This window comes from Leuresthes tenuis, unplaced genomic scaffold (assembly GCF_036924035.1).
Source record: "Leuresthes tenuis unplaced genomic scaffold, fLeuTen1.0.hap1 SCAF_8, whole genome shotgun sequence".
Taxonomy (NCBI): Eukaryota; Metazoa; Chordata; class Actinopteri; order Atheriniformes; family Atherinopsidae; genus Leuresthes; species Leuresthes tenuis.
In genome coordinates, this window is record NW_027325362.1 from 16,812,855 (window position 1) to 16,833,243 (window position 20,389).

Consider the following 20,389-nt stretch of genomic DNA (forward strand, 5'->3'; position numbering starts at 1 on the left):
CCATCATTGTGTGCTCAGATAATGCACTTCAGTCATCCTTAATGTCATCATAGCCAAAAAGGCTCAGAAGCTGAAGGGGTCTTATTTCATCCTATACACAAGGATAAAAATGGAGCTTTAATAATACGATTAAGGTTTTTTTTTTCTCACACTGACCAGTTGTACTATGAGCAGCGTTGTGTTTATCAAGATGGAAACATAGAATAGTGATACAACTGTTTTTAATGTTCATTTGTTCGTTGTCTCTGGGTGAAAAGCAATTAGGCAATCATGTTTGGGTTAAAGCTGTCTATATTTTTCTGTTTTTTTTTTAAAATTTCCTACAAAACACTTAATATTCTGGACATGGTAGACTGCAGGAAAAGCTTGTGGCATGGTAATCAATTCCATACACTGACCAACGGTAAGATGTTGAATGGCTGATTGACCACAGTAATGGTGCATAGCTGTGTGGTGGTGGACGATGGAGACGTGCATATTAAGAAACAATTAATTTCCAATACTATTGTCACTCTTGGCTGCCTCCACTGCTGCATATAACAAGGAGCTGTCAGTGATAAGTCATTTCATACTCTAGCGTGATTTGATCCAGGCTAGGCAAACCTACAAGTTAGGGTTTATATTCATGAGTCACCTGATGAGAATAGACTTTCTTTCTCTTTTTTTTCTTTTTTCGCTCATCTTCTGAGCAAAGCTACAGAGTGACGACCTGGTCATGCACAGAAGGTTTTAATTACAGATGGTTGCAGCCATTGAGTGAAATTTCGTGTAAAAAATGTGTAATTTCACTATAACGTGAGTGGGCACTTTGCTAGTTTGACATTATAATATTATATCGTGTTCGAAAGCTGACATAATTTACAAACCAAAAATGACAACATTACTTAAATAAAACTAATATTTAGGATTTTATTTGACTTTATTTGTTCAGCCCAGTCTCACCAGAAAACATGTAAACACTACATCTGCTCACATCGCCAAAACGTTTCATCTACATCTGTATTTTTTCGAATAAGGTATGAAATTAGGCAATATTATTCATACCAATATAATCCAACATAGTGGATTTCCCTTGGAAAGCTGAGTTGGTCAGCACATCTACATGACAACAGAAAAAAAAAAATTGACTATTGTGTTAGTCAGACCAAACCTGACGTTTCGATGACCAAAATTCAATGATTGAGATCAATGAAATTGAAGCTCTCAGACCCAAAATGGCACACCCATGTAATGCGGCTGGGGAGTAGACGGCAAGTATATGCTCAACTAGACTCAGACTGGCTTTGGTGCACTACACATGCTGCACATTTTCTGTCCTTGGCCTTGACCCGGAAACAGCTGCCAACACACCACCAAAGAGGGAGACTATCTATTGGGCAGATTTTTTAAAAATCAAACTCTCCCTTTTCATTTATGTGTTAATGAGTACTTTTCAGCTGCATATTTTCAAACAAGAAAGTCATGCTGCTTAAAATAATACTATTTTTAATACTAGCAGGAGAGGAAAACCTTGAAGGGTCCTAATTTGATATCAGTCCTAAATAACAAGACTTGTAATTCACTGCAATTCCCGTATGAAAGGGCAATGAATCCCAAGGCTGTTATCTTATGTAAGTCTGTGTGACCTAACAGGAATCATGACATATGAATAGTAAATATACACATGTCCAGAAGATGTGGTTGACTGCAGAAATTATTTGAAGAATGGAGCAAATTCAGTGTTGTTGTTTTTTTTATGAATGCTGCTTCTATTACAGTGATATGCCTGATCAAGGAGTCCCACAAATGACAAATGTGAAATAAAAAAAGTTCAATAGAGTTTGACATTTCATAAGTTTTAAGAAGTTTAACTCCAAAGTTTTGTTAGATCTTTTTCAGAATAAAAAAATAATTTATTTCAAATGTGCCATACCTTTTTCCTGTTTCACACTAGCACGCTGTCCTTCTAGAATTACGATTATCCCTCACATTATTTTAGGAGCACCATCCAGAATAATTTAGAATTAGGATAATACAGCTTTGTTATATGGCTGCAGCACTTAAGATCTCCAGGGTATGGGCTTAAACAAGTTTGAAAAGTATGACAGAGAACAGTCCCAAGTATCATTCTTAGGGTGATGGTACAATTCACTTGAGATATATTTCATTTCTGAACTTTTCAAAAGTTATTCAAACTGAAAGGCAAAGGCCCGCTAACCTTAAGTCCAAGTTTCAAAAACATTGAGAGCTGCTTTGAAAAAGACAAATAGGATCTTTCACAGAAGTTTAAAAGAGCCAGTTTTAAATCCAGTACATGGACACTGAGTGTAGTATCAGTCTGTAGAATATTAGGGAGATTTAAGAGGCCATCAAGTGGTTAAATCCCCTGTGTCTTGAACAAAATGCTCCTTATATCCAGGGACTGAATCCCTGCTGTGTTTTCTCTCCAATGTTTTCAATTCCCCATTCTTCCTCGACACGCAACAGTCTAAATAAAGAACAGAAAATACTATTAAGCACTGCCAACCTCACTTGAAAACAAAGTCATTAGAAGATTGAGAGAGTTCATCTCTTCCGGAGCTCAGAATGAAAAAGAAAATATATGATCAATGCTTGTTAGTAGGAATAGAGTTATAAAAAAAACAGCCAACTATATGGAGGTAAAGTAAAATTGATGCTCCTGTCCTTGAAGTAAAATTCTTACTTGATAGTCAAGGATGTTAGGTCAAAGAAACACAAGCAAACTTTATTTAATTTTGTAATATCCAATCACTGCATTAGGAATTCACAAGTAGGAATGGTTGCATATTTGTTTAAAAGGTTCTCCTTTTACAATGAGGACAAAATCAAAAAATGAGATTTACTGGTAATAATTAAGGTCATGAATGAGGTCTAAATAATAAAAGATAGATAATAGTACAATGAATGGAAACATTCTCTAATGCAGCTGTTATGCAGCTCTTAAGCTGTACAACCATGCATGGCTCTGAAGCTTGTAACAACCATGAGTGTTCTCATACTCCTAGACTTGGCATCAGAATCCATTAAAGGACAATCCTAGTGGCCTGCTGCTGTGCTCTGACTTGTCTGAGAGCATTTCAGCATCGTGTCCTTGTAATTATTTTGGAGAGCGTATTTGGTTTAACATGAGCTTAACCAATGAGCCAAGACAGGGCATGTTGCAGGCATCTTCCTCATGACTAACTTGCATATGACACAATGTTCCCTGTGCTGATAGATGCAGGGTGGCAGTCTGAAGCAGTGAGTTTTACCACTGCAAAAGGATCAGACGTGATTGGTGCTGTGGAAAAGCTGACAGCATGAATTATGAAAGTCTCATTAGGGGCTGTTGGAAATGATTTATCATACTACAAAATATGGTCATCCGACCACATTTGTCGCCATGGTTACAGAGCCCATATTGTTTTATATGCCCCTAATTTCTTTGGTGTATCATTTTCCTTTTATTAGTAAGGAATTTCCGTGGACGTCAAACCATGACTCTACTAAATGGAAGGTCACTATTTGGCATGCCAAGCAAAATGGCTTAGAAAAGGACAAGGTATGCTCTTTTGAAAATTGGCTGCAGTCACGAAGGTGCTAAAAAATGTGTCATGTTTCTCACTTGACAGATGCATTGCTTGGCATGGTGGCATTGAGCTTGGCAGTGCATGTGACTGCCAGGTTATCTGTTGGGATTGTGTTTTTCTACACTGATGCCAAGAGTTGCTGCCATAGTTTTCCAATATCCCTTAGCAGGAGCATTGTAGCAAAGCATATCTCAGTGGATATTTAGGCAACATTTTCAAGAGTATATCAAAATCACATCCTGCTGGTAAAAGTGAATTGATGTTTTGATGCAACTGGCTTCAACAGAATATTCCATTAAATGCTTTAGACTAGTGTCCCAGATTTAGAGAACACCTCACGCAGTGAACAGAGTGTTGTTTCTATACCATTCACATAACCTGACTTCTCTCTCTGAAATGGTTTCATTAGTAATCCACTTCCATCCTTGTTTCTGTCAGTGCACAGTAGTCCTTTCAGTTGTGTCCCTGCAGCAGCCCCACTTTTAGTCACGGGTGGTTCAGCAGTGTTGCCTTTTTTGAAAAGCCTGGTGATTTTGCAAGTTTTAAACTGCAATCTTGACAATGCTTACGCTTTACAGTGGCCCAAAGGCAGATTTGTTTTCTGAAAGCATCGCACCTTTGAAATGAAAGGACAACACATTATCTAGTAAACGGTAGATGTCAAGGAAAACAGTATCAGCATTTGTTGCTTTTTCTATTTGATGTTTCTCTCTTACTTATACCTAAATTATTGTTTGTTTTTTTTTATTTCCAGAGATTGATAAGCAAGTATTTTCTTACAATCAGTTATTTTGACGATGTATTTTGCAGGACACATGTGGCAGGAGCACAATTTAATCTAATGTTTAGACTGTTGAATCTTAGAGTGTGTGGCTTTCTACAGTGTAGATGTTTGGCTGAGTTAGAGAGATATGAAAACAGACTGCTGAGGCCCGTTCCCTGAAGTGTGATGGAAAAGAGGAGGAATGATCTGCTCACAGCACCCAGCAACAGGGCTGCTTGATGCAGTGCTTTGATAACGTCAGAGCTCCATCTAGGTTGCTTTGTGAGGTACTGCTCAATAACCTTGTAATTTTAACATTGTGCTGTAAATTATCAGTGCAATTTCCCATAGCCGCTCATTTGCAGACGCATTAGTAATACAATAAAATATGCTCTCTGCTTAGAGCAGACTTTCTGAGCATTTGTCTCTCCACACTTCCTCCATCTTTAGGTGAGTTCACATGACTTTTCAATGAGGTGCAGTGGCAGTTGCACAGAATTCTAATTTGGCTTCAGTCTCAGTCATTAGGAGAGTCAACAGGAAGCAAACAGATGGCAGAAGGAATATGATGGATAATTGTCTGTCTCAGAGGACAATTCATAATTTGTATCTGATTCCGTGCAACCCCCTCATTTTCTTAATGAGGGACTAATTGAGTTTTTTACATTGGCTCAAGCATATGGTCCCACCAATAGTGAACGGTTTGTATAATGGCAGTAAGGCGATATGTCGAGGACACCAAAGCAGACTTGCAAGACTGTTTCTAAATGGTTACTTTGGATAAACTTTAAAGACACAGTTTGGAAGCTGAAGTGTATTTATGTGTCATAATATAATGAGTTCTTATTACGTCATACTCATCATGTCAATCGTTATCATATTCATTATTTTTTAGCGTTGATTTAGGTAGTTTTTTTTTGTTTTGAAAATAAAAGGTTACATTTGTTTTTATTTTCTATAAAATGTCCTTTTTAAACTGTATAGCTCACTGTCACACATTAAGAACATATTTCACACATTTTCTTTTTGCATTTTCTCTGTAATGTGTTTTTATTATACATTATTGTCATTTTCTCTTTTCGCAGTATTCTTGAGTAAATCGCAACTTATAGTCCATCAGGAAAAGCTGAGTTGATTTGTACTAATGCTGAAGTGTCAATAATAATCAAGTGAACAGCAAATGTTCTCATTTATATTTATTGTAAAGTTGTTGTTTTTTCTAATAGTCTGATATTGTTGCATATGTCCATTTTGACTTTCTTGTCCGTGCAGACCGTGGTCTCTATTTTCAGGGACTTACAGTTTTCAAAGTGCAGTGTCAATGAAGTGCCTCTCATTAAAACCTGCATTTGTGCCAGTCAGTCAGTCAGTCAGTCAGTCAGTCAGGAATGCACGGAGGGCAGTAAGTGAAGCGCCCATTGATAGAAGCTACTCATAAGGGCTTCTCCATAAATGCTCATTTCATGCAAGGTTAGACACATCAGTCATTGGACATGGGGCTGGCTTTTACTGCCTTCAATAAAATTACACATGGAACGTGTCTACATAGTGAAGAGGAACCTGGAAATCAAATGTCTAGTATTGGATTCTGTGCAGCTGACACGATCACCGTCCTTCTAAGCTTTATAATCCCTGCATGCAGGTCACAGACCAACAAAACTTTAATTTACTTTGATTGTACTTCTTAGTGGGACATTAATGAAATCAAGCATGTCTATCTTTGTAAATATTGTTTCTAATTAGCATAAAGCTAGTGAGCTGTGATAGCAAATCTTTGAACCTATCAAATCAGGGTCACATGTTAGTTTGATTTGGGGATATATGGTCCAACAGTGTCCATGTTTGGACATGTCTGACACTGTGATGACGGCCTGTTTAGGCCACAACGCATTGCAAAAACAACACTGCCCCACAGTCTGAGCCCTGTTATCCATTCGTTATAAAACATATAATTTGCTGAGATTATAGCTCAGCAATATGTAGTTTGGTGCGCCTGCATAGCCAGTAATTTGAACAGATTTTTTATTTTTTTTCCCAACATTTTGGCCAAAGTCTTCATTCATGGTTTTGGCTGCTAAACAGCTGCCATAGCTGTTTCTGCTTCTGCATGCGGTGCCGAGCTTTACTAACAGATGCTCTCCTATAGATCCGCTTCCAAAGATGACTGGAGTTATTTTTTTCTTTTCCTTCATTATTTTGTTTTCAGGATGGCCACACATATTTCACAGTAAGATCAGTTTATAAAGTGGCCTTGAAGAGACAAGCTACTCATTAACTCCTGCTTATTAAAATTTTGACACATTTTTGCTCAAACTAGCCTAATCTCATTCTGCCTCACCTCATTATTTATAATTTTATTGGCTGATAATCTCTGGTGAGCAGGAAAAATGGTTGCCTTTTTAAAACGCGTGGCACAGCATGGGGGCTGGAGCCCATCTTTGCTTGCACTTTTTTATTAGAGCTTTTTTTGCACCTTCAAGAAGTAATTATGGGTTTGATGCTGCACAGTGTCTATAACTGAATCAAGTGTTGAATCAAGTGTTGTTCAAATTAGAATTTTCTTCTCCTTAGAAGACACTAATACCCTTTGGTAAATTAAGTTCTTCTAAAAATGTTAAACACCAGAGACAGGAAAACGGTGCATTCAGTCATTTCTTTTGCTGGTGTTTAGGACAATGTGTGCATTGGGACCTGTTTTACTGATTTTAACCAGTAAAGCTGTTTAAATATGTTCCCAAAATTGAGATTGTGACAATTGCGTCGTTGTTGTTGCTCACTGTAAGTTATGTCCCTCACTGAAAATCTCTTCCACCGAAGGTTTTCGTGCTATTTGTTTGTCAGCAAAAAAATATAAAACCTACCAAGCAGAATTTCATGAAACTTAGTGGGGAAGAAGGCATCAAAATTTTGTGGTAATCTAGATCACTTCCTTCAAAACTGGAAACTCGTGGGATAGAATATTGGCCTGAGCAGAACCCATTTAGTATTGTTGGATAGAGTTGACCATTTCATCTGTAGAACATTACATTGTACATAGAAAATAATGTGGATTGGTTTCAGTCTAATGTCTAATGATTTGTACTGGCAGTTTGAAAACTAGTCTTTGAAGTGAAAATATCAAACAACAAGTAGTATCTATTTCACTTGTGATCATGCCTCTCTGTACATTTTTTTCCAATGGTGAACTTACATTAATTACTGTGCACTAACAACATTTCCATCACAGTCTCTGCACATTCTCAAAAATATGCACTCTTTAGTGACTGGTTTCTTTAATTTTTAATGCCAAATGTTTCTTCTGTTATTTCTAATTTAATGCATATGCCAAAAAAAAAACAACTGTAAATAAACTAAAACAAACTAATGGGTATCTGCATTTAACAATTTTCATGGCCTTGATTTAATATCAAAAAGCCTGTTGTCGAAGGAAAGATGGTGCTGCTGCAGAAAATGGGCTCGCTCTTTGAAGCAAATGTGTTCAACAAATCTTCCATTAATGCGTCCTAATGGAGAGCAACACCGCTATTCCTAAATTTGGTCAATAATACAACATTTAATGAAAAATGTAACTTTTAATTCTTTGGCCAAAAGCTCTTTCTTTGCCAACAATGCATGGCTGTGAGGTAATGTTCAATCAAAACCAAGTGAGTAAATCACACATCGCTCAGATGGAAAGAAAGGTTTCAGTGATGGATTTCTTTGTATGGCTTTGTCTCTCTGTTGTTGGAGCATGATGGCTGATGGATATCAGTAATACATTTTCTCTTTAGTCTTGTCTGAATGGCAGTCACCTCATAAATCTTGAACTTTATTTTCCCTGAAGCACGCCCTCTTAAAGTTCTGAATGCCGGCCAAAAGAGTAGAACTGTTTCTAAGTAATGACATGCTAAATGTATCATCTGCACTTCCTGCTTCCTAATACTCCGAGGACACTGTGTTTTTGGGTTGCTTTGACAAATGACAAAAGCTTACCCCTCCAGTTATTAAAATTCTGGTTTGTCTCTCGTGTTTGCCGTCACATGGCCACAGGCTATAATACAATCCTGGTAGTTCAATTAAGCTCATTCTCAGTACTTTTCTTTGGATTCTGTATTGACACCCCACTCTTTTTCATTTTACTTTAGGCTCTAGGAGACACAATGTTAGAATAAACATCATAGATTTTTAGCATCAAAAGAGGCTCCAGTCTCATGAAGTTAAAAACTAAAGCATATCATTCTCTGAATTAGCCAGTTCTAATTTGTGTACCAAGAGCCTGAGCATTTTTAATAGCCTCCTGTCCAAACCGATGTAGATATAATTACTCAAACGTCGGACGTGAAATGATGGATCCACAATAATGAAACACTTGTATCTAAAAATGAGTGAAGTATGAGTCATACAGTGCAGGCTTGGTAACAACTCTTTGGCATGCATAAGTTACAATTCATTTGATGCCCTGTTCATTTCAAAACTGGATGAGGTGAGACAGACTGTAGATTTAATGTCACTGTTTAATAGAGTGAGTTGATCAATTCTTTGCAGGCATAATGATAAAAAAAGAAAAAAAACCATAATGATCAATTATTTTCTGAAGCTTGACAAGTTGATTACTACTTAGAAAGAAAAACAAAGAACGTAATAGCAACTGGCTCGATATACTGAACAGTATGTCCTTGATACTCTTGACTTTGAATACTAATAGGTAAAACAACTACAGGGCGTCATATAGTTTAGTCAAGTAGATTTCATGCCAAAGTGTGTAACAAATCCACTCATCCTGTATGGTTTACCATGTCAGCATCACATTTTGCCTCACCTAAGCTAAACTGCAGGCCATTACTGAGAAAAAGGCAATGGCCTGTAGTAAGACTGATGTTTTTATGAAATAGCTGACATCCCATTGGGTTCATTTTTAACCAATCCCATGACCTCTTACTAAATCTCTAAGAAGTTTTGGTCTCTTTGGAGAAAGCTCTGTCTGGCAGTAAAACAAAAGTCAAACAAACTGTTCCACGCCAGTAAAAACCCAAGTTTTCACAGTGAAGCCCAAAAAAAATTACTTCTGCCCCACACCCATCAATGTAAATATTGTATATGTGGATGGATGGTCCATGATAGGTCGGGACATCATGGTGTTGTCCGAAAGTTTTCGATAAAGGTTTTCCACAAGTGAAAAAAAAAGACCTCACTTTACAGCTGTGACAATTAACTGTGTTATCCCATAAAATAAAGGTCAAGCTCGTTTTAGAAGATAGATGTGTGTCAAATATGTGCTGAACAAATATTTTTGTTTTTCCAAACCCTAGTTTAGTTTCTTACAAATATTTTGGGGGATTAACTATGGTTTGTAACTTATTGTGAGGTCAGTACACTTGATTTAACACCACCATCTGCTCAGCTGAGATGCTTTCTCTGCTACACTTTTTTTCTAGTTGGTGCACATCTGATAACGCATACAATATGTTAATACCAGTATCCATACAGATATAACTACATAGATATATGGCTCTAGCCTAAACCTTACAGAGCAAAGAAACACAATTAACAAGACTGGGGTTATTTAAATTATTCTTGGAACTTAAAATAAGGTTTTCTGGTCGGATGTCCTTGGAGCTAGTCCTTCAATGTCTAGCAGTGGACTTTGCCATTCCGTAAAAAATCTACAGTTAGCAAAAAACTTGTTATTGGTATCCTACATGTGTAAAAAAGTATTCTCAAGAGGTTCCCAGTGAGCTAGCATGTGTTGCCAAGGGCTAGTGACCAAATGTCAGTATGAGACAAGTTGGGAGTGAGAATGTGTCGACTTTTCACACCTAGAAAACACAAAATTATGACATTGGCATGTATCCATTACTGTAGTAGATAAGCAGGGCTATACTATTGCTCAGCCCCTCGTAGTCTAAAGGCATTAGAGTGCGAATATGTGTTTAGTTTAGTTTGTATTAATTCAGTTTGGAAACCTTGTGACTGCTTTCTTATTTTATGCAAAAGTGGAACAATTCAGGCTGACTGAGTCAGACAATTTTGCTAAAACAACAATTGGTTCATGATTCAAGACACCACAGGGTACATGATGAAAAGCAGTAAGAGATAACATGTCACTGTATCTTTAGCGGTAAGCCTATCAGGACAGAGCATTAGATTAACTGCCTGCTGTTTGTCCAGCCATCAGTGTACGTGGATATTCTTTGTCCAGCTCGGAGTTCACACTGTGTTTTCAGCTTAATTTCAGCAAAACAGCTGCGGGCACAATCAAATCAGACTGAAACCTTTGAACAGCCTTTTGAAGCTTGTTACTTTGCGCAGTCACAGTCCTAAAGATCCCAATCAGCTTCAAAAAGGCTGCGATGTTCGCTTCTACCTGGCGGCCTTCCCTCCTTTCATTACAGCCTCTTAATATTCAGATTTCTTATGCAAACACAAACACAGCTTTCTTGATGCTTTACTGGGAAGTGATGTTTTATTTGTAGCTGTACACTCACTCACTTTTTGTGCAGATCTGCTAATTTGTATTTCTTAATCCAATTAGGGAACATATTTGTTGAGACTATTTGATTAATGCCGCTTGTATAATGTGTGGATAAGGAAGCTTACTTTTTTTTGTAGCGATCAGATCATTAGTTGTCGGGACCAGATCGTTGGTCATTCAACGTCTACTTTTCTGTGCATCACGATGACATCAGATGAAATGGCAGAGATTTGTCTTTCTGGGCGTTTCAGCTTACTGTAGAGAACATAAGGAAGAGAGGCTACAGATTAAATTAGAAGTGATTATTTAAACATCCCTCATCATTGGCTGATGCATTGTTTTGTCTAATGTACTAACATACGTTATGTGTAAATCTGTTGTTTATGAATCACCTGTTTTGCCAATTTGCAAATGATAAAACCACCTCATTAGGCCCACACTGCCAAAAGTAATGCTAGTTTTAAATAAAAGACAATTTGAAACTGATTCGTGTGTTGCATTTCCCTCAAACAGCTGATATGAAATGCTATATTTCTAGCATTACTTTTCTCAGTGGTGCAGCACTGTACTCATTGTGTCTTTGTTCCTTTATGGGGAAACAAAGAGAACATGCATTGTAGTGTATACAGCTCGGAATACATTTGTATGAGGCTGACAATATTTTGAGCTTGGTCAACCAAAAAAGAAATGTGACAAAGATGACAAATTAATTGAGGAAACCGTGGATCAATAGCATGCTATGTCCATGACCCCCTCCTCTGTGGCTTTCCGACGGCTTACACATTTTTACTTTAATTTATTTTTGTTTTCTTTTAGGGGTGTGCAGGAGCGTGGGAGGGAGGGAGCTGGTCCAATGAGGTGTTAGAGCATTAAAAATCAATGTGAAATTCTCTGCATGTTTGCTATGTGTCTACGCTGTGCTTTCAAGCTCAATTAATACTTCCAACTCACCCTTAAAAAATTGTTGCATTGTTCTATGCCATAGAGAGAAGGAGAAATTCATAAGAAAAAAAAAAGGAAAGAAAAGAAAAGAAAAAAACTTGTGTGGTCTTTGTTTCTAGCCATGTGCTGCAGTTGCTTCGAATATCCTGTAAACAGAATGTAATAAGCTTTTGTTCTAAGAAGATGTTTAAGCCTAGCTTTCATATGAACCTCTATTTTGTCCCATAGAATATGGAATGATCGGAGAGCATACAGTAAAAAGTCAGCGGCCAAGATCAGTTCATGACACAAAGGCCCTGCAGGAGCAAGCTGAATCTGCTAAATTTATGGCACAAACTGGTAATACAATAGTTATGTTTCTTTACTATATTATGTTAACTAAACTTAATTTCATCATGCATGCTCTCTCTTGTACAGCACTTTTTAAGTGGAAATGTTTTGCATTATTATTTTTCCTATTCATTCTCTATTGCTACACATGAACAAGGAAGATAAATTTCCCATTTCCTTATGAGTATTTACTTTGAACTTAGAGCCTAATTGGTTTTTGTGGGTCTGTTTGTTTTATTGTCACATCGTAGGCTGGCAAGTGGATTGCTCACGAAGCATAATCATAGAGCATTAATTAATCAGCAGTTCAAAACTAAGGGACTGATGTAGTTTATCATTTCCTCTAAAGGCCCGATGAATTAAGAGTTATTTGATGAAAAACCCACCCCACTGAGCCAAATAAAGAAAAAACAACAAAACACATACTTTGAAAAAGCTGACACATGCTTCCCTTAGAGAGAAAATGAAGCTTTCTGGCTTTATGAAGTGTAGCATTCGTTAAATTATTGAAAATGATCTAAATTCATAATGGCTTTTACAACATATCAATCTAGAAATATCTAATAAAGTCAGAACGAACAAGTCAAATTAAAGCAAATGCTTTCTTTTTTTTTCCCCTTTTGATTTTTATTTGTTTTTGCTTTATCAAAGCTAGAATTTTATTTTCAGTGGGTGGGTTTATGTGTAGCTGCTACTGAGGTTTGTCTTTAATTCATTACTTTAAAATTATTTCATTTTGATACAATTCATTTGGGAAATGTTTTTTTTCTTCATGTGTTGTTCCATTTTTATCGCTGTCCTTGTTTAAAAAAAAAACTTTTCCTTCCATAGCCATTTTAATTTACGACGCACTCTACATACATGCATCCTGGTACTAATATACACTCATTAACATCTCTCCTCTCCATTAGCTGTAGGTATGTTGTTTTCTCATTGAGTCGCATTGCTGTGCTTTTCTGTTTCTCATTCTCACACAATTTACTCTCCCCGAACTGCCTCATTTAACAAATTGATCCACCTTTCAGACTATTTTATGATCTCCAAAATTGAAGGCAGGGTTAAAATCCCCATTTGGCTGAATCTGTGTGTCCTTTAAAGCATAGTGTGCTTAAAATTCTGATCTAATTTGATGACTTTTGCAATGACATAAATGTATTCAGAGCTGCAACATCCATCTCTGTGTGAAATTATTTGCGAACAAAAAAAGCCTCAAAGAAAGTGACTACTTCACCTGAGGGTTTAACATAATCAAACATCAATTATTTCGGTGACTATTCTCATGAAAGATTTTGATTGTCCACTGACTTCTCACCAAATAATCTACTCTTTTTGCATTTAGGCGATCATGGCTTTGAAAATCATCCAACCGGCTTGTCACAACACACAGCTTTTACATTATATTTTGGATCGGGAGGATTGAAAGGCTCTATGTTGTTCATTATTCATCTTTCTATTTGAGTCAAAATACAACTTGAAATGAACAACTACTGTCCGTTGCGATACTAATCTGCTTCCAAATTCTGCACTCAATTATTTAATGAGATCAAGTCTGCATGCAACATTAGATAACTGAAAAGTCTGCCAGCTAAAGCAGATATATATATATATATATACATGTATATATATATGTATATATATATTATTTTTTTAAACTCAAAGACCTGGTTCATACAATTTGTGAGCCACAGTCACACAGTCAGTAAATGGCTACTATCTGCTAAAAAGAAAAAAAAAATCTGTTAACTCTCTCATTTCCCTTCAACCTTTTTAGTTGTAAGGTTAGAAGATAGATTTTAAAAAAAAGGAAGCAAATATAATTTGCTCCAGGGTTGTCAAGGGAACTAGATGGTTCACTGCAGTGCAAGGGAATCCACATCTGAGACCTCTTTCTGAACTAACACCCATTCAACTCCATTTTATTTTTGCCGATGTCTTTCTTGCATGTCACCATGCTCTTATGAAATTTTGTTTGTTTATGGTGATTTTCTCACATGTCTGGTTTCATCGAGACGCATGCATTTTCTTTAAATTAAGTGAAACCGTTAGAGCTAACCCCTGATGCCTATTGTCATGCCTTCTCTGTGATCTTTGCATAAATACACACTGAAATTTCATGTGAAAAGGCTCACTATTTTACACATCTCTCCTACATTATAAACAACATTGCTAATGCAATTACTCTTGCTGAGTGCAGTCACAAGAACACTCTTGTGGTGCACACAAATGGAATCACCGGTCAGATTAATTAAGCTGTCAAGAGTATTCATCAAAGATCACATAAAGGTAGTATAGACTGTGTAACAGTACACTTGTAAACCTTTAAGACCCCACCTCAACCCAAAGTGAATCATGCTGGCCCGTCTCCACTTTACTCAACCCTGCCCACCTTGCCCCACCCTGCCCTGTAAGCCTTGCCGCAGGACCATATTGCTGCCTTTAACTAGTGTCACCCTTCTCCCACACAGGTGAATCAGGTGCAGAGGAGTGGTCCCAGTGGAGCTCATGCTCCGTAACATGCGGTCAAGGGTCGCAGGTGCGAACAAGAACATGTGTCTCACCATACGGAACACACTGCAGCGGCCCTTTAAGAGAATCAAGGGTTTGCAATAACACTGCCCCTTGTCCAGGTAGTGTTAGCCGCAGATTCTTGAATATTGATGTTTTGCTCCTTTACTGTTTATATGGGAGGAAATGTGTTGTTTTAACAAATTTTTTAAATGTGTGTATCTAAGAATGTATTGTCATTGTTTTTGCAGCTATCATAATGAATCTAATTGTTTTCTTTCTTTGAGATTATTTTAGGACTGCTTTTTTTTGTTCCCCCCCCCTCATTGTCACTTTTGTGTTTTCCATTTCATATAACTGTAAAGCAATTCATCAGCACTGAAATGGTTTCATGACATGTGGATCTGCGTGGAGCTTGGGGAGCCGTAGATACAGCGTCATTTCCTTGAAGGTCAACTGTGCATTTCAAAATAGCTTGGCAGCGTTTCTTGAAACACACTGGAAGGCATTTCTTCCTAAACCCGTGATGACATGGCAGATGAGTCACTGGTAGTCAGGTATCAGCATCAGAAGCTTTTCTGACAGGTGATTGTGGTGCGCTAATGTTTGTTAGTCTGCATCTGAAAGGAAAGCAAATCCCTCGTCATCATTATCCAGTTTTGGAATTATTTACACAGACAAATAAGTAGATTTAATGACAACATTCTGCACTCAAGTTTAGTTAAAAAAATTGATGGTACTGGTAAGTGTGGTGCTTCTGTGATTATATCTTTGTACTTCATCTTTAGATGTGGAACGTGAAAGCTGGAAGTTTTTAAAAGGGTCATTCTATTACTGAATGTGGACTCATTTCAAAAGAGGCTAAATAACGGTACGAGTGTGTTTCTTTCCACTTTGGCCATTTTAGTTAGCTCAGAGAGTATAAAATCCCAAGTTAAACCCCAAAAAACTAAAACAAACAACTAAAGAAAAACACAGCTCAACAATTCTTAATTTAGATCACAATTTGGTTAATCATTATCATCCATATACCTCTAGAGCTGTAGAGATTAATTTTCTTGTGGCTCACTGGGAATCCTAAAATTTATTCGAAAAAGTAAAGCAGAAAAACACAAAATAACTGGACTGTGTTAATCAGCAAAGAACTCTAAAGCAAGTTCGGCTTTTGTCATGTGAAAATAAGCGAACAAGAGTCTAAGTGCTGCAATCTTCTCAATTTCCCACTTACTCAATTGTTTTATGGGTTTTAAGGTCAAATGTCCTGTAGTTGTGTAATGTCTGATAAATGAGGGTTTTTCCCTGTTCACTTGCTTAGATTAAAAAATCGTGACCTAGTTTTTCCAAGCCACTCCAACAGTAGAGCTGATATAGCACTAACATTACTTAGTCACAATAGCAGACTGGCAAAAAATAAAACCATCCTGACACGGTGCCAAATAAAACAGTGTACAGTATAAATATATATATATATATCACATATTGTGTGGGGCGGACAGATCAATTGGATTTCTTTATACCATTTGTGGTATGCCAAGGTGGAAGGGTATCTCCAAAACACAAGATAACTTCCTTTTCTATCTTCTAAAAGGAGCCTTACCTCATAGACACGATCACTGAGAACTCCAACATCATATGTGACCACTGCATACTGTTGGAAATCCTGTTCCTCCACACAGGTTCCTCAAACACAGAATCTGCCAACATACATTCATGACATCACCTTTGAATCTCTAGTCACTTTCCCCAACCTAACCAACAAAGCCTGTGTCTTTCCTTTCTTCCTATGAGTTTTTTTCAAAAGGAAAGCGGCACAGGAACTCTAATTATATCTGACATTTCTACCATACAGGATTTAGAACAGTGCTTACAGCCAGTGCGAATACAGCATTAATGTGAAGTTCTTTGTATTGGAGCAAAGATTAAGGCACGTTGAGGTAAACAGCAGCATGCCATATTGTTCTGTGTAAAGAGTGGTTCAATTTGCCAGCATATAATTAATTTACTAATCAGTCAAACAAATATCAAATAGAACTAGTATGACATAGAGATGGCCAGCATGTCTCTACCTTAATTCGATCCTGTCAAACGGTGCTGAATATTTAACGCAGCATAACAGAAATTTAACGGTGCGACGTATGGAGATGTTGGGGTGGGGTTTAATGTCATCCACACGATTAAAAACATACACGAGCCTCACCTTTGAGATGGAATATGAGGACGGGGCGTAGCCAGCTGGCTTTGCGCGTCTCAGGTGTAACTCACCGGACTGAGCATGCGCAGCTACGTCTTCCCGACGCAAACCCACTTGACAAGATGACAAATAGTATTTCACTGCAGCGGAAGAACACTTCGTTCAAAGAAAAGGCCTTGCCTCCTTTTCAATTTAGTAATGTTGTCTTTAGATATACTCGAGTTGCATGTTATACAGTGATAGGTTTATCTTTACCAGCCACAGAAGTGACAAAATCATGGTAATTAGAGAAAAGTAACTTGAAACCAAAAAAGTATGTCGAAGAGGCTCAGTATATATTTGATTTAGTTTAAAGTATTTAATTGACAATTCTGTTTATATGATGCTTTTTGTAATAATAAAAAAGAATGTTTCAATGATTAAACTAATAAATAAATAAAAGGATTTCCTCTTTTAAAGGAAGTGCTCTGAATCTGCAGAATAATAATTCTGAGACTGAATTAAAGCAAGCTTTCTGTACAGCGAAAGCATCGATCGTCTTGTTAGTGGAAACTACTTCAAACAGCCCTGTGGCAAGAGAAATGGCTTTCTGCAACAAAATTATAAATACTGGATAATGCATACATACAGCTGAGTAAAGCTAACAAGTTGAAGAGGTGATAGCTCTCTGGAAGGTGTTCAGAAATACCTTCCAGTCAAATCCTAGTTCACTGCAAATCAACTGTATTTCTGGCAAATGCAAATACTTTGTCCATGAGCTTGTGCTGGTTCAAGAATGTCACCACTAGTAGTACAATAGAATAGCTCATGGTCATAATTATGGCTGTAGTTAAGAGACAAAACACACACACACACAAAGAGGCACAGTACTATTAAATTAGCTAGCTGCCTACTTTGAACCCTAAATATTCACATTAAACGCTTCAGCCACCGGGGGACACTTGGCTTGGAGCATCACAGCAGCGCCTTGAGGCAAGAACTGGGACAGACGGTAGCTTGCCTCATCGTGGACATAGACCTGATACCAAGATTAAGCCAGATCCAAATTTTGTGTTTTGTTAACTTTAAGCCTCTGTGCAAGCCCCCAATATGGACCCTTTAGGAGAGGAATTATCAACTCCCTGTGGGCTCCCTGCTAGCAAATTTCTAAGGTCTTACTGTACGCCCTGTTTGCAAGAACAATGATAAGAGACCAATAGATATGCTGTATCTACCTCAGATTTCCAGTCATTTTGCCCTTTTATTTATTTCCATCAAGTTGAAACTCTTGAGAACGTGAAGTAAATGTGCAACTGCATAATTTTTCTGTGTGCCAGATGGGTGGCTATAATGTGGTTTGTGCAAGGCATTTATCTGCAGCAGACACATACTTCTGGTACTAACACAGTTCCAATTTAGGCTTCACAGAGTTGTCTCTCCCTTAAAATAATTTTTGGACCTGAATTTTGTCACTAAATGTTCCTTATTGCTTCGATAAAGAAGTCATATGTTGCTATATAAATGTAATCAGGGGTTAATCTTTTACATTTTGAGAGAAGTGTGTTTCATTTCTACAAGTGCCAGGCAAAGCAGGAGGTGTTTCACTTCTGCATGTCGCTCAGATTTCCATATTTTCCTTTCCAAAACAAAACTTTGAGCCAATAGCAAATATTCTCTGCAGTTCAGTGAAAACTCACCATATGTCAGCTAGAACCCAGTTGAGCCTTCACACAAACCAAGATCCAACAGGAATGATGCCTTTCAACAGCTATTGTGTACAATAAAGTGGGTGGAAAAAAGTCCAAGGAAATCCTTGATATTCTACATTTCACACGTTTAATTACTAAAGGTAATAAGATTATTCTTTGAATAAATGTCCTGGAGAATCATATGCAAATGCATAAAGGAGAAACAAAGGAAGGAGAGAATGATTAGAAAACTGAAATGATGCCAAAATTACTCTTGGAACTGTAAGTTTATGAATTTACCTTTTTTCAAATAAAATCAAAAGACTCAAAATGCAGCCTTTCACTTTTGACATTTAAAGGCATTTTCTTAATTTAGATTTTGATATTCATTGAACTATCAAGTGATTAAACCATAGTATTGGCAGTGCAGTCTGTCCTAAGAGTCCCATAACAATAAAATGCCACAGATTTTGGATTAGGTCTATAATTACTTGGAAAGAATCACTAGCCTTTAAAACATTTCACATTAACTGATCAAGCTTACCAGAGATATGTCTGATGGAAATAAATGCCAAAAGCAATATACGTCCTTTTTTAAAGAGTTTCCTTTTGGATTTGTCTGGCCCAATAACTAATATGAATTGCCTTTTTATTTATCTGTCACTTTACAAAATGTGAAATTTGCGGTTTGGATATAAGTTCGGGGCTCTGTTTTGTGTGTATAGCCATGAGACACTTGTGAAGGTAGGCACAGATTTCCAAGACCACTTTCAGCCCACTTTAATCTGAATGTCCCCTGCTATTAGATTCCCCCACCAACCACCAAGTCTCAACAAACTGTGACAATGTGCAGACGTGCTCCTTACCTTAACTCTGTGTTAGAAAGTCGCCATGTGAAACTTCTCTGTGATATCGGCAATTTTATTTACATATATTGTATATATCGTCACTGCTGTGCTGCCTTGGTTGTGGAGTACCATTTGTTGTTATTGTACACATGAGAAGTATGAAACCTTTGGTTGAGACCGAGTGAGGCCCCACTGTCTGTGTGTTCAGTGTTTCACTAACATATTGCTAAATGATTTGATTGATTTCGTTTCATTTATGGCTCAGTGCAGTTTGTGAAGGACTTCTTTATGCTGTAACGGAAACAGAGACATTGATTAGGCCTGACGCCTTTTCTGTGTCCGCAGTACATGGTGTATGGGAGGAGTGGTCACCATGGAGCCTGTGCTCATTCACGTGTGGCCGAGGTCACCGTACTAGGACTAGGATGTGTGCCCCTCCCCAACATGGAGGCAGGGCTTGTGATGGACCTGAGACCCAGACTAAGCTTTGCAACATAGCCCTATGCCCAGGTATCATCTGTCTGCTATCTAAATCTGTATATCTACTAGTATAAATAAATTCTCTTTTGACTTACTTTAAAAAGATCAGTTCCTCAGCTTGGCTGCAGTTTACCTTACAAAATGCTATGCAACCAATAACGAGTGCAGTACTGCAAAGGTAAGTTTAAATTGAATGGGTGTAGGCTTTGTGGTGCATTTAACGCAATAGTGCTTAGACTATAATGAGGTTTAGGAAACCCTGTTGAGAGTGCATACTGTAATACTGACATCAAAATCACTTACCCGCAATTGCCTGTGAATGGTAAGCAGATTAGTGATGATGAGTTTTCCACACAGTAAGTGTTAGCTGTGCTCTGGTTCAGTTTAAACCGTTCAATCCAAATGCTCTTCTCTTTCTCAGTGAAGGAGGCAGTGAGCATATACTTTCTGCAGTTTCCGGACAAAAATGAATAATAAAAAATCTTAATATGCGAATACTATACTAACTTTATGATACTTTACCCATTTTTTTGGGTACCTTTTGCCTTTGGCAAACTTTAAGGACTTATAGCATATGAACACAAATAAAGCAAAAACCCAGCCATACTGTAATTCTCAAAAACTGACAAGTAGCCATGTAGCA

At 37.4% G+C, this 20,389-nt stretch overlaps 1 protein-coding gene across 5 annotated transcripts in view; it reads left to right on the forward strand.

The window, feature by feature from the left end:
* The window catches only part of adgrb3 (adhesion G protein-coupled receptor B3), a 104,307-nt gene that overhangs the window by 35,638 nt on the left and 48,280 nt on the right, over window positions 1-20,389 (forward strand). For 4 of the 5 annotated variants that reach the window (XM_072391147.1, XM_072391148.1, XM_072391145.1 and 1 more), the window contains exons 3-5: window positions 11,954-12,064; window positions 14,521-14,682; window positions 19,612-19,776. In XM_072391147.1, coding sequence (XP_072247248.1) covers window positions 11,954-12,064; window positions 14,521-14,682; window positions 19,612-19,776 — 438 coding nt within the window. The remainder of the gene's footprint in view (window positions 1-11,953; window positions 12,065-14,520; window positions 14,683-19,611; window positions 19,777-20,389) is intronic. The other variant, XM_072391149.1, reaches the window with a different exon arrangement.